Genomic DNA, 15,844 nt, shown 5'->3' on the forward strand with positions numbered 1-15,844 from the left:
TCTTGGCATTATACGACTCTCCCCTGGTCAAAGTTAAGTATTATGGGCTTTGAATCGTCTCTCTTCCCCATTGGGAGAAACAGGTAAGGTTGCCCACTCTCCCCACTTTTATTTATCTTGGCATTGGAACCCTTTAGCAGAGGTGATTCGTCCTCATCCAGACATAACAGGGGTTGACGTAATGGCTACTTCTCATAAGATATTGATTGCGGTCGACAACTTGATGTACCCAACTAATCCCAGGATCGCTTTGCCTAATCTGTTTTCCTTCCCCCACTTTTGCGTCTTTTTAGGACTATTGGTCAATCCTGCCAAATCAAAAGCACCCTTGGAGCTGGCAACCCTAAAAACAAAAACGCATTTTCATTTCAATGGTTGTCTTCTTTGCCGCATCTGGGGATTAGGTTTACTACGATGTACACAGGACTCTACCAGGCCAATTTTCCCCCTTTGCTTAGGAAGCTATCAGATATGTTGTCGTCCTGGTCCCATCTCCCGCTATCTTGGTTCAGTAGGACTGAGGCGGTACGCATGACTTACATTCCGTTTTGCCGGTCCCTCCAAATATTTTGCGCATTCATCAACGTAAAATCCTGAAGTTTGTCTGGGGTTCCACCAGACCCAGAATTAATAAACAAGCCCTATATGCCCGTAAGATTAATGGTGGTCTCTTGGTCCCAAATTTACAAGCCTACTATACAGCAGTGAATATAGCCCCATTATCTCACCTCCACGAGAAAAACCAAATTACGTTATGGGTCACAATTGATTTAGTAGACTCTTTTCGGATTTCAGTCGCCTCCCTGCCCTGGCTCGCTCATAAGCACCGTCCTGACACGCTTGGACCTTGTCTGGCACACTCTCTTCATTTGTGGGATTCGATTAAATACTCAGCGGGCCTGATCGCTCTTCTTCACCTACTTCACCCACCCTTCATTGTCCCTTATTTCCACCAGGGTGTGATAACCCACAACAGTTTTCTTGGTGGACTGATAATGGCTTTGTTGATATCCACTCTTTGTTCACCCCCACTAGGATCATTTAGGTTTAAAGCTATACGCGCCTCACACGATATCCTTCTTTGTGAACGTTATAGCTACATAATACAGCTTTGGAACTTTCTTCAACAGTTTATCATGTCCCAACCTACTCCATACACCTTGACCCCTTTTGAAAGCCTTTGTAGACCACGGCCTCAATCTTCTGTTTTAATCTCTAATTTACACAGCAATAATCTCCTCAAAAAAAAAAAAAACACAGCTCAGACCTCATCACCACCAGTGGGAAGCTGAACTGGGGAGGCAGCTGGATCCTGAGGACTGGCAGGTCACGATTATAGCTTTGTCCAAATGCTCTAAAAAAAGTTCTTACTTTGGAAAATGCTTAAAAAATACTATATAGGTGGTATTATATCCGGCTAGGTTGGCTTGTTTTATCCCAACTTATTCCCCCCTTTGTTTCCATGGATGTTCCCAAGAGGGCACTATGGCGCACATCTTGTGGACATGTCCAAGGGTATGCAGATTATGTGCCAAAGTCTAAGCCCTTCTTCGCAACTTATTCTATACCAATTTGAAGAGGGACCCTTATGAGGCTCTTCTCGGTAAACCAATTGCAAAGCTGCTTCGTCCGGAATGCCAGCTGGCGTTGCATCTATTTACTGCAACTAAACGAACTATAGCGAGAGCATGGAAGACACCTGTACTCAGATTTGAGGCAGTTAAAAATCGTATTAATGATATTATGGTAAACGAAAAGCTGACAGCCATACTTTTAGATGCTCATGATAAATTCCTTAGGATTTGACACCTAACCTTCTAGATTTGAGTCTATGCTTCTCTCGATTTAATATGTTTTTGCCCCCCACCCCGTGGACCCCCCTTCCTTCTTGCTGCTATCCTCTTTCAATCTCCTGGTCTACTACCCCTCTCCCTCTTTCTTTTCTCCTTTTTTTTCCCTTTCCTAGATTTCCTTTTAACTCATTAGGCCACCAGGCTTATGCCTGGGTGGGATGGTTATATGGTTAATTTTTAGTACTGTTATATGGTATAAACTTGATAATATAATTATTGAACACATAGTTTCACACTACGCTGCATTCAATATTCCATAAGGAAGCATTTACCTACATTTTGTGCAGCATGTTCCAGAATACCGAAGTTCCTGACGGCGATATTCATCACCCAATTGTTCTGTGTAATCATTCTTAGAACCTTTTGGACCCAACACATCTATTTACTCCATTTTGTTTTCTTTTTGTTTGTAGTATTCTATGTGTACTTTGCGAGGTGACCATCAATCTGATGAGCTGTTATGTTGTATTGATTAATAAAAAACCCTTTGTACAATAAAAATAAGTGTGAAATGCAATACTTCGCTGGGTGTAAAAAGATTTTCGCTTGCCGCCTTCAGACTGTAGGCTTACTGCAGCCGAGTGCGGAGTGTACCAAGATGGCCATGATGGAACGTCACTTCCATTACAAGTTTTGATGGGTCGCCTATTCTGATGAAACACAGGCATCGGAAAGTGAGGCAAGTGCTTCTTTAGGTGCCCCAGAGGGAAGTGATGTATGAGGAGGCTCAGGGCTTGTACACATGCTCTGTGCCCATATCTTACCACCATTCATGACCTTGATGAGCTGGTCATACTGCAGCAGTTGGGACATGTCCTTCACCAGATTGTGTTGTAGAATGGAGTTCACACAGCTCCGATCCTTGTTCAAACGAAAGTTGAAGTCACCAAACCAGAAGACTTCATCAAATCGTGTAGTGACATCCACTTGTGGGTCAAGCAAAAAGGACGACAGTAAATGCATGCTTCTATTATCCTGATATCTACTTAGCGATCATCAAAAATACAAAAACCTACCCTGCAGAAAGGAATGGGTCCGCCCCTGCCATGGGGTACATTTGGCAGCATAAATACTCATCAGAATGTTTGCTACGGAGGGATGGTGGTGGATAATATAAGAGGTCTAGTATCAAAATACACAGAGCTTAAAGCTATTCTAAAGTCTTTTTTTTTTTTTTTTTTACTTTAATGGGTCTCTGCATTGAGGTAAAAAAGAACCCCAATACCTATTCTACCCACCCATATTCCTAAACACTTACCCGACTCCTCTCACCGATCCAGAGCTATCCTGGCTGCAGTACTGCTCCTTTCACTTCCTGGATTAACAGGAGACACTAAGAGCAGGGGGAGCCATAGCGCGTGGCTGTCAGTCCAACTCCTGTAAAGAGGGAGAGGGGGTGTGGCTTGTCAACACTTTGTGCGTCTATGGATGCATACAGCCTGGCTCGGGAGTATGCGAAAGGGTGTCTCCTTAGCAGCTGGCTTGGTAAGGGGGTAGTTGGAGGAACAAGGACCGGACAGCACTGGTGGGAACTGCAAGAGAGGATGTAAGGGACTGCTCTGTGCAATATCGTTGCACACAGCAGGTAAGTATAACCGTTTTTATTTTTTATTTTATTTTTTTATATAAAAATAAATAAATAACTTTTATTATTACTTTTATCACCCTGTGTCGATTGGCCTTGGGCTTGTAATCAATAGAATTTGTTTCAGACCAGAGAGATTATACAGAAATTTGCAAGAGATGTACTTGATCTTCTACTGACTTCATTCTGAGCGGCTTCAAGCAGGTTTTGCATTCCCATAGAGTTGTATAGAGATGCACCATAAACATGGGGCAACGCAATACAGACAATATAGGCCAGGGGTAAGGAGCCTGTAGATCACAATCTACCAGTAGATTGCGGACAGGTGACTGGTATATCGCGGTCTGGACTTGCTGACACGCCATTTCAGAGCATCAAACAGTGCAATGCAGAGGGAATCCTTGTAAAGTTGGAGCTGTAGTGGTGATCAAGAGACGCATAAGCCGTTGTCTCCTCTGTAGTGCTGGCTCCTGTCCTAGCTAGTGGTCTCCAGAGTGGTGCCAGCAGCAGGAAAATGTGAAGCAATACACGGGACATAATAGCAGCGTTGTGTTGCTTTCTCACCACCTACTTTAACCCCTTGGACCCTGCAGAAGCATGCAGTTGCAGGGAGCTTGCAGAGTAGCACCATATACTTGCATGGGTCGTGATTGACAGGCGATTGCACCCACCAAAAGCAACAGGGGGCTTTAATTCCTGCTGCAGCATGTGTACACCAAATGGGGGTAGGGATTGGAGCAGTAAAACCGTGACTAAATGGCAGGGTTTTACCACCCCCAACCTTTATGTGTAAACGAGCTCTAAAGGGTGCCGCTGCTGAATGCAACGCCTCTGAAAAGCGATCAGAGCGTGTTTGACAAGTGGTGAGGTGGCAATATGTTGCCTCCTCACCACCTGATTTAAACCAATGACTGCCATGCAATGCATGCAATTGCGACACGGTAGTACAGGAATTAGAGGTTTAAATCAGGTGTGACAAGGTGACACTGTGCCTGATCTTTGAATTCTCCCATGCTGTTTCAGGTAGCTCTCCACCTCTTTAAGGTTGCCTACCGCTGCTACATGCTGTGTTTCCTATGCAATGAAAAACTAATAAGAGGATTAGCAATCCTGTCAATGTGTATAGCCAGAGGATGTATGTCTGTCTGTATGTAGAAAAAAAATGCAATAAAAATTATCTTTAAAAAAAAATAAAAATGAAAAAAATGATGGGGCAATATTCCCCACACTGCCAATGATGGAGCTTCATTCCTCCCACTGATACCAATGATGAGGCACTAGTCCTGCCACTGATACCAATGACGGGGCACTATTCCTACCACTGATACCAATGACGGGGCACTATTCCTGCCACTGATACCAATGACGGGGCACTATTCCTGCCACAGACACTACTGATGGGGCACTATTTCTAGCACTGATCCCAATGATGTGGTTCAATTCCTCCCACTGATACCAATGATAGGGCGCCATTTCCTTCCACTGATAACAATGGGGCACTGATCATCTACTCAATACCAAAGATGAGACATTGTTTACTCCCACTGGCCACTGTCCGACCCTCATAAAGTTAGGACCGTAAACCGGCCTTTTGTTTAGAAAGTTTGGAGACCCCTGGCCTAAACCGATGAATACTTTTGTTTTTTTATATATTTTTTTGCATATAAATTATAGTAGAAAGTAAAAAAAAAATTTTTTCTTTCAAAACTGTTGCCCTTTTTTTGTTTATAGCGCAAAAAAATAAAAACTGCAGAGGTGATTAAATACCACCAAAATTTGAGGGAAAAAAGGACATCAATTTTGTTTGGGTACAACATCGCACGACCACGCAATTTTCAGTTAAAGCAACGCAGTGCTGTATTGCAAAAAATGGCCTGGGGTCAGGGGGTAAATCCTTCCAGTGCTGAAGTGGTTAAAGCAGACCTTCACCCAAAAGGGGACATTCCACTGTAAGTCCTCCTCCGCTCCTCCTCTTTTAGTAATGGCAGTTTTTTTGTTGTTGTGGGGGTTACCTGGTTTTGAGAGGTGATCCGAGCAGAGGTTCTCCCCCACCCATTCCCTCCCCGCAATCTCCTGTGACACAGCCAGGAGCCCACAGTTGAGATGCCGGCATCGGGGACAGAAGACAATTCGGGTGAGCATATTGCTGGATCCTGAGACGAGTGTCTGTTTATTAAAAGTCATCAGGTAAAGTTTTGGTAGCAGGGGAGTGCAGTGTTCATCATGACTGACGATGGATCTACAGTCTTGGCCAAATGTTTTGAGAATGACACAAATATAAAATTTAATTTTCACAAAGTCTGCTGCTTCAGTGTTTTTAGATCTTTTGTCAGGTTTTACTATGGGGTACTGAAATATAACTACAATGATTTCATAAGAGTCAAAGGCTTTTATTGACAATTACATTAATTTGAAGTGTTTACCCTTCTTTTTCAAGATCTCTGCAATTCCCTCTGGCATGCGGTCAATCTTCTGGCCAACATCCTGGCTGATGGCAACCCATTCTTGCATAATCAATGCGGGGTGTTTCTTGTTCTCCCGCCTCTTGAGGATTGACCACAAGTTCTCAAAGGGATTAAGGTCTGGGGAGATTCCTGCCCATTGACCATAAATTCTGATGTTTTGTTCCCCAAGCCGATTATTTATCACTTTTGCCTTATGGCAAAAGTGTTCTTGGATGGTTGGGAGAAGTTCTCGGAAGATGTTTTTCTACCATTCATGGCTGTGTTCTAAGGCAAAATTGTGAGCGAGCCAACTTCCTAGGCTGAGAAGCAACCCCACACATGAATGGTCTCAGGATGCTTTACTGTTGGCATGACACATGACTGAAAAGTCTTCATCTAACTGTGTGTGCAGATGCACTCACACCTGCCTGCTGCCATTCCCGAGCAAGCTCTGCACTGGTGGTACCCCGATCCTGCAGCTGAATCATCTGTAGGAAACGCTCATGGTGCTTGCTGGACTTTCTTGGGCACCCTGAAGCCTTCTTTACAACAATTGAACCTTTCTCCTTGAAGTTCTTGATGATCCAATAAATGCTTTATTTAGGTGCAATCTAAAGGCCCATACACATGATCTGACTTTTTGACAACAAACATGCAAATCAGCTGTTTTTGAGCAACATCCGACCGTGTGTACACTCCATCGGAGACAAACTTTTTTGGTTTTCATCAGACTTTTGTTGGCTGTGCAAACAAACTTTCTGGCAACAAAAGTCCGATGGAGCAAAGTCTGATCATGTGTACAGAAAACCATAGGACTTTTGTACAAAGTACAAACACACATGCTCAGAACCAATGCAAAAGATCAGACAACAATACAGAAGTTGACCAAAGGTGGCGGTAAAGAGCAGAAAAACCACGATTTGGTGAAAGTTGGCTGAAAAAGTCCTGCCGTGTGTATGCAATACAAGTTCTCAGCAGACTCCCTTTGTACAAACTTTCCTGTGGATTTTTGTACAAAGTCCGACCTGTGTATGAGGCTTTAGTAGCAGCAATATCCTTGCCTGTGAATCCCTTTTTGTGCAAAGCAATGATGATTGCAATTGTTTCCAGTCTTGTCCTTGTCAACACTGACACCTATGTTAAAGCGGAGGTTTACACAAAAATTGAACCTCCGCTTTTCGGAACCCTACCCCCCTCCAGTGTCACATTTGGCACCTTTCAGGGGGGTGCAGGTACCTGTCTAAGACAGGTATCTGCACCCACTTCCGGGCATAGACTCCCACACGTTTCCCAGTAGATGATGGGGACCAGTTAGGACGCGCAGCGTGACTCGATTTTTTGGGGATTAAGTCCATTTTCACGGCAAAGAGGGACTTTGCAATTAATTGCAATTCAAAAGATCAAGTTTCATAACATTCTGGAGTATATGCAAATTGCCATAATTAAAGCGGTGGTAGCAGACTTTGTGAAAATGTATATTTGTGTCATTCTCAAACCTTTTGGCCATGGCTGTACATCGAGGGACATTTAAAAAAATAAAAAATAAAGAGTTGTCAAAAACTTTCTGCTGCTTTTATTTACACTAGTAATTTTTTTGGTGAATAAGTAGGGGTACTATGTACCCCATACTCATTCGCCTGAGGAGGGGGGTGGTCTGGGGGCTTCCAGAATCTGACAAGTTGCGATTTCAAAGCTGCATCTGGTGTGAACTAGGACTTCCTGAATTGACCCCAGGGTCTCTAATATAAAAACAGATGTCAATTGATTTTACTAGCTCTATTTCTAAAACCACGTAGGCCCCTTTCACATATGCAGACATTATGTCCGTATTTCATCCATCCGTTTGCGGATGAAATACGGACATACATGCATTCCTATGGGATAGCGGGTGTCTGCGGATGAACATTCGCAGACACCCTATATCGTCCACCTCCGCTATTGTCTGATTCTGCAGAAGGAGGAAAATCCTATTTTTCTATCCGTCTGCAGAGCGGATCGGATGAACACGGACAGATGGTCCGCGTTCATCCGATCCCCATAGAGGAGAGCGGAGAGCTGACAGGGGCGGTCCCAGCACAGTGTGCAGGGACCGCCCTGTTATCCGCCAGCTCAGCGGGGACAACGGAGCGATCCCCGCTGAGCAAGGGGATCATCACGGAGCGGATCATTACTGATCCGTCCCGCGTGAAAGGGGCCTAAAAGGGTTTTGCAAAAATCCATAATTTTGCTGCTTTAACAGTATCCATATTTTTGTATTTTTAAATATACATTTAAAGAAACAAGTGATACCGCATGCACACTGGATTTATTTATTTTTTTGCTGCTCCTAGGGGCGTTTGGCATTTTTTTCCCTGCCTTTAAACACCCCTGCATGTTAGCTCATGTGTACATACACACATTGATGTTTAGAGGCAGAAAAAAAAACAAAAAAAAAAAAAAAAAAAAAACACTGCCAGCCTGTCCAGCAGCAGAGTTTTGGCAGAAAAAAAAAGCTTGCTGTGCCTAAACACATGTAAACGCCCATTAGCGCTAGGCATGTTTAGCGCTTCAGCATTAATTCATTTCAATGGCCAGTGAAATGAATGCGCAAGTGCTTGACGCACCTAAATGCGTTACACAAGTTTACAAGCATCAAGTGTTTTTCTGCCAAAATGCTGCTGCCAGGAAGAAAGGAGTTCGGGTAAGGTAGCAGAACGTCAGGGCCATAGTATGAAGCCTAGTTTTTTGTTCCTAAATTTTCCCATGAGAGAAGCTGCGGGTTTGTGTTTTTCAGCCGCCTTCTCCCTCCTGTTGATGGGCGGAATGTTGCAGACAGGTCTGATATCCCCTGCTGGTCTCGCTCCCCTTTGTGGAACCGAGCAGAATGTTTGTTGGTTTTTGATTGATAGTTGTTGTCTTATGTAACTTATGCTTTATGTCTATGCCGAGCCGGGGTATGCCCAGAGGCTCTGTTTTGTATGATCAAATTTTTATAAATAAACAGTATTTATTAAAATTAAAAAGTAGCAAAACGTCCAGTGTGCATGAGATCTAATGCCGCGTACACACGACCGGACTTTTCGTCATCAAAAGGTCCGACGGAACGATTCCGGCAGACCATTCGATCGTGTGTGGGCTGCAGCTGACTTTTGATTTGCAAAAATCAGACAGACTTTAGAGATGGAACATGTTTCAAATTTTTCCCGCCGGAACTCCGCCGGACCCAGTTCCTACCGAGAAATCCGCTCGTGTGTATGCTAGTCTGACAGACAAAAACTGACGCGAGGGCAGCTATTGGCTACTGGCTATGAACTTCCTTATTCTAGTCCGGTCGTACGTCATTGCTTTCGAATCCGTCGGACTTTGGTGTGATTGTGTGTGGAAAAGTCCGTTCATTCGGAAAGTCCGTCAGAACTCCGCCAAAAGTCAGTCGGACCTAGTCCCTCGAAAAGTCCGGTCGTGTGTACGTGGCATAATAAGGAAGCTCCAGGGTGACGTGGACTCCCATGTTGCCAATGACAGTTTCAGGTCATGACCTATAGCACTGAAGAAGGGGACAATGGGGGTGAGCTGGCTAGCACACTGAACCTATCCTATATAAACTATTGTTTATAAAATGAAAAAAAATTATCTTAGTGGTTGCTATGGGAGACACTGACAACATTTTTCCCCTCTGCCTCTGATATTAGTCCCCCTATGTCCAGCTTGATACTCACATGGATCAGAGCGGAATGGGTTTGTGTCAGGGACACTGCGAGGTAGTGCAAGACCCTCAACAATCTTCTTGTAATCCTGAATCCTTTCATTCACTTTTCCATCTCCAGCTGCAAATCAGAAGTGTGAGAGATTCAATAGTTAATTATTGAACAACAGCATAACACCACAGACAACTTTATAAATAAGGCAGATCTAGCTCATAGATGACAATAGATCACCATTTCCATAAACGGAGGGATGTGTAGCCAGAAATCACCATCAATGGAGAGAGAGTAAACTATGGGGCTCAAGAGGTCTGTGCAGAAATGACCTCAGACCCTAATCTTGCTCACCACCAAAAAAAACAATTAAAACTTTTTGTATCAAGTGCAGTCCTACACAAATTTTTGCAAATATTGATTTCAAGCTCCAGAATCATAAGAGTATGTCCCATTATCCATACTTCTATATTGTTCAAAGAGGCACATAGGAATTCTGAGGCCAGGGGCCCTCCTGAACTTTGGACTTGGAAATGTATATGTACACAGCATGCAAATTATCTTTCACTAATTAGATCAGCCTTTCTCAACCTTTTCAACACAGAGGAACCCTTGAAATAGTTCTCCGCTCTCTAGGAACCCCCTGCTAAAACTGAGAAATCTACAACTCATGATACATTAGTGTGATGGTCAGTGGGAAGAAGGGTCCTTACACTTGTGGTCATTGGGAAGAATTACCTCCTTACAGATAGCTGAAAATATCAATGTGTCAGTGGGAACTTATCCAAGAGGCAGAAATGGCCCAATGCTGAAGGAACCCCTAGAAACCTCTGGAGGAACCCTGGTTGAGAATCACGGAATTAGATAATACTTGCTTTAGTTTATATTTGTAACGTGTAAATAACGTGAGAAAGAAAAAGTGCAAGAATGTATGTTATGGGTCACATCTTGGCTCATTCAAGATGTGCAATGTGCTGTAACCCAACCAGCTAATCATTTACCAGTTTAACAAAGCCAGACTGAAAAAGGAATGAATGATTGCTGCTGATTACAATACTTTACTGCCCATTTATCAGTCTTACATGTAAAGTGGGAAGTGATGAAAAGGAAAGAGGTTCCAAAGAAAGTTAAGGACACAGCCAAAGCGCCTTTGGTCTTGATCTGGGATACGATGCGTGTGGTCACTGTGGAGGACTCCACATCTAAGGAAACAAATGAGGCAGGAGGAACCAAAATCAGTAGAGAAGGGTGGTACATGCAATAATACCCTATAAACTGGTTTCTATAATGTGAAAATAAAATGTATCATACCTGAACAAAACCAGATGAGGTCCCTACGAATAAAGATGGAGAGATAAAGTACACCATGGGCAGATGAGTGCAATAGAACGTAATGGGGTCCCAGAGTTTCCTGGAGCCGGACTTCCCACTCCCTCCTGCAAACATAGAGAAGAAGGTTTACCTATTCCTTTAAATGAAGGATTCAGCTAAATTGAATTCCAGTATCTGCTGCAACATGGCTTGAATTTAAACACTCCTAAAATAGGATAACGGTAAAATAAAAATTTAAATATATAAATAATATATATATCTGTAGTGAGTGTACAGCTTGTATAACAGTGTAAATTTGCTGTCCCCTCAAAATAACAACACAGCCATTAAAGCGGGAGTCCGCGTTTTATTTTATTTTTTAAAGCCAGCAGCTACAAATACTGCAGCTGCTGACTTTTAAAATAGTGACACTTACCTGTCCAGCGCGCCCGCGATGTCGGCACCCGAAGCCGATCTCTCGATCGTCTCTCGGGTGCTGCCGCCGCCATCTTGGGTATGGGAATCATTTCCCGGTTCCCTACTGCGCATGCGCGAGTCGCGCTGCGCAATAAGGATGGACCCGCTGCCTCTGGGATCTGTGTGTTTCCCAGCAGGCAGCGGGTGACTTTCGGAAAGGGGCGTAATCTACGCCCCTTTTCGCAGAGAGCTATCCCGGAAGTGGGTGCAGATACCTGTACTGTACAGGTACCTGCACCCCCCCTCCCCCATGAAAGGTGCCAATTGTGGCTTTAGGGTGGACCTCCGCTTTAATGTCTAAAGCACTGGAAAAAAGGGGAGTACACTCCTAAGTGAAAATGTCCAAATTGTGCCCAATTAGCCATTTTCCCTCACCAGTGTCATGTGACTCGTTACTGTTAAAAAAGGTCTCAGGTGTGAATGGGAAGCAGGTGTGTTAACTACTTGCCCCCTGCATTATAGCCGAATGACGGCTACAGCGCGGGCCTTAAATTGCCGGGAGGGACTCCCTCCCGTGCATGATCTGCCTGTGCGGCGTGCTCTTATCACCGTGATCGGCTGATCACAGATCATAGTAAAGGACTGATCCCGGCCCCTTACCACGTGATCAGCTGTCAGCCAATGACAGCTCATCACATAATGTAAACAGAAGATCAGTAATCCTAAGGGGAAAAAAAAAAAGAAAAAAAAGCTGATCACCAGCTACTGTCAGAGGGACATCGGTCTCTCATACAGAGAGCTGCGGCTACCTTATCTGTATTAAAAATTATTCTTAATTTTAACTTTAATTTGACATATAAAATATAGTCAACAATACCACGATAAAGAGGGTTTGAAAGATAGAAGATTTAACTGTAAAGCATGGGAACAGGGGGGACATGGGGGAATGGGTAGAAAGTTAAGGAAGAGATGGGAACAGATGCGAACAAACCTGTTTCTCCCCCAATTCCCAGTGCAAAAAGTTTTGCACACTCAGTGTCTGCGACACAAGTGCGAATGCCAGTACAGGTCGCACGGCTGACCCCACAACCGTAAACAAGGAACGAGCCACCGCCTCGGCCTTCCTGTCCGTGGGATCCTTGAATGCAGGAGTCCCCTCAACCGGGATCGTGGTTACTTTATTTAACCTGGATACTGGGGGGTCCACGACCGGAGGAGCTGACCATTTCTTGAGAAGGCTTTCCTCAAAGGGGTAATGCACCGCCATGTATTTGGGGACTGAAAAGGTCCGTTGCGGGCGACCCCATTCCTAGTAAATGAACTTGTCAAAATAAGTCAGATACGGGAATACCTTAGGTGAACGTGCTGGCTTGCGGGACCCAAAAGGGACTGGTGCATCAGAGGGATCTGCTGGCTCCTGAATTTTCAGGGTATCACGCACAGCTGTGATAAGTGCTCCAACAAGCACTTTGTCGCGCCCGGACGGGGACTCACCCTCACTGTCTGAAAGGTCCTGGTCAGCTTCATCCGAAAAGACAGAGCAGGGGTCACCGGCCTCAGCAGGACCCGAGTCTGCGTCAGAGCTCTAACATTAAGCACTCAGGACCCAGGCACCCCAGTACAGCCAGAACCCAGGTGAGGGCCCAGGGGCACACACCGCTCAGCATCCATGCACAGAGGGGAGCTAGGGACAAGGGAGAGAAGAGGGGGGTGAGGGGCCCCCCGAATCGACCTCCCAGGGAATGCTCAGCTGCTCAACCCTGCCCAGACAGGGAGAGCTGTACTTACCAGTCCTGAAGAGCTGGGAGACATTCCATTGTAACCAACTCCTGATCAGTACAGGGAATGTTACTAGCCTGGCATACTGTGACACAGACATCAGTAGCCCAGTCATATGTATGCCCCGGAGCATAAAAGCTCACCGATCACCTCTGGAGCTGAGGTATGTCGTGGCCTGCCGAGTCGTAGCTGCGACCTGCACACGCTCGATGGCCAGACTGGGGAGACTACAAGGATAAGTGAACCAGCCTGTCACCCAGCCGGCTGTTGATAGAAGATCACAGGATTATTCATCTTGCGCAAAAAGCCAAGCTTCTGCATAAAAAAAAACAAAAAAAAAAAAACACACGGACCTAGGGGCCCGCAGGGTTCCTAGGTCTATCTCCTCACTAGGCAAAATAAAACTGAGGCTGCTAGGGCAGAGTGTGGGGATTGTAGCCTAAGGGACCGCCCCCCTGGGCAGAACTAAAGTTCTGAAGTGTTGTATTACAACTTCGCCTAGTAATCTCCAGTGATAGGGCTAACAACCCATTTTGTTACAGAGAGGAGCTGTGTTGGTCGGTGAATATAAGCAAAATAAAATTTTTCAATTAATGGCAGCAACACGGCAACAAAAAGCTGACCAATAAGGGCCCTTTCACATGTGAGGACCGTTCAGATCCACCTGTCAGTTTTTTTGCAGCGGATCTGAATGGCTCCATATAACTCTATGCAAAATCCCGACGGATAGAAACCCTATTACCCATCCGTCGATCGGATCGTATGAAAACGGAGACGCGGTCCGTTTTCATCCAATCCCCCCCCAAAGAGGAGGAGAGCGGAGATCTGATAGGTCAGTTTCTGCACAATGTGCAGAGACAGACTTGTCATCCGCCGGCTCAGCGGGGATCAACGGAGCGATCCCTGCTGAACAAGCGGATTTCTGAATACGGATCCCCACATGTGAAAGGGGCCTTAGTGGTACTAACAAGGAAGAGCTGGATGAACATTTTGAAACTATTTAGGTTAACTGCCAACAGGTCAGTAACATGATTGGATATAAAAGGAACATCTTAGAGAGTCAGAGTGTCTCAGAAGTAAAAATGGGCAGAGGTTCACCAATCTGCGTCAAAAAATATTTGAACATGTTTCAGAATAATGTTCCTCCATGTAAAATTGCAAAGACTTTAAATATATATCATCCTCTACAGTACATAATATCACCAAAAGAGTCCAAGAATCTGGAGAAATCTGTGTGCATGAGACAAAGCACAACACACAATATTGGATGACTGTAATCTTTGGGTCCTCGGACAGCACAGCATTAAAAACAGGCATGATTCTGTGATGGATATCAGTGCATGGGCTATAATATATATATATATATATATATATATATATATATATATATATATATATATATATATATATATATATATATATATATATATATATATATATATATATATATATATATATATATATTTTTTTTTTTTTTTTTTTTTAAAGATTGCCATGCCATCCAAAAACGCAAGTTAAAGCTCTATCATGCAAAGAAAAAACAATATTTGAACATAATCCAGAAAATGACCTATTGCAAAGTGGAAAACTGCTCTGTGGTCAGACAAATCAAAATTTTACATTATTTTTGACACTCATGGGTGCCGCGTCCTCTGGATTGAAGTGGAGAGAGACCTTTCAGCTTCTTATCACTCAGTTCAAAAGACTGCATCTCTGATGGCATGGGGGTGCATTAGTGTGTATGGAATGGGCAACCTGTACATCTGGAAAAGCACCATCAATGCTGAACTATTTATTAGGGTTTTAGAGCAGCATATGCTCCCATCCAGACGTCTTTTTCAGGGAAGTCCTTGCATATTTCAGCAGGACAATGCTAAACCGCATACTGCATTTATAAAAACAGCATAGCTTTGTAGTAGAAGAGTGCGGGTGTTTAACCGGTTCCCGACCAGCGCACGGCGATGTACGTCGACAGAATGGCACAGGCAGGCATATTGGCGTACAGGTACGTCCAATCTTCAATGCCGCCCTGCCATCGGGCGCGCGCCGCCGGCGGCGCGCTCCCGCGCTGGTCGGGACCCCCGTGAGTCCGGTCGCAGGACCCGCGGACTCAATCGCCGCGGGCATACCCGCGATCATCTCACGGGACGGCTGAATGGAGGAAATGCCGTGTAAACAGCATTTCTCCATTCTGCCTAGCAACTAGTGACGCTGATCTCTGCTCCATGTGATTGGAGCAGAGATCATTGTTCACTAAATGAAAGCCCAACCCCCCCACAGTTAGTAACACACCCCTAGGAACACTTAACCCCTACACTGCCACCCACTGGTTAACCCCTTCACTGCCAGTGTAATTTACACAGGAATCACTGCATTTATATAGCACTGATTGCTGTATAAATGACAATGGTCCCAAAAATGTGTCAAAAATGTCCGATGGGTCCCCCACAATGTCTCAGTCACAATAAAAATCGCTGATCGCCGCCATTACTAGTAAAAAAATAAAATAATAAAAAATTAATAAAAATGCTATATGTGAAACAAAAACAAAATAAAAATGCTATAAAACTATCCCTATTTTGTAAACGCTATAACTTTTGCGCAAACCAATCAATAATCGCTTATTGCGATTTTTTTTACCAAAAATATGTAGAAGAATATGTATCGGCCTAAACGGAGGGAAAAAAATGTTTTTTTATATATTTTGGGGGGATATTTATTATAACAAAAAGTTAAAAATAATGCGTTTTTTTTCAAAATTGTCGCTCTATTTTTGTTTAT

General features: G+C 44.1%; 1 protein-coding gene across 1 annotated transcript in view; it reads right to left on the reverse strand.

Moving 5' to 3' along the window:
• The window catches only part of INPP5E (inositol polyphosphate-5-phosphatase E), a 37,126-nt gene that overhangs the window by 11,488 nt on the left and 9,794 nt on the right, over window positions 1-15,844 (reverse strand). Inside the window, exons 4-7 of the mRNA XM_077468217.1 lie at window positions 10,868-10,992; window positions 10,639-10,758; window positions 9,578-9,685; window positions 2,618-2,779 (exon numbers count right to left, since the gene is read on the reverse strand). Coding sequence (XP_077324343.1) covers window positions 2,618-2,779; window positions 9,578-9,685; window positions 10,639-10,758; window positions 10,868-10,992 — 515 coding nt within the window. The remainder of the gene's footprint in view (window positions 1-2,617; window positions 2,780-9,577; window positions 9,686-10,638; window positions 10,759-10,867; window positions 10,993-15,844) is intronic.

The sequence above is a fragment of the Lithobates pipiens genome, unplaced genomic scaffold, assembly GCF_037356315.1.
Source record: "Lithobates pipiens isolate NorthernLeopardFrog02 unplaced genomic scaffold, aLitPip1_a1.2 Scaffold_11, whole genome shotgun sequence".
In the NCBI taxonomy this organism is placed as follows: Eukaryota; Metazoa; Chordata; class Amphibia; order Anura; family Ranidae; genus Lithobates; species Lithobates pipiens.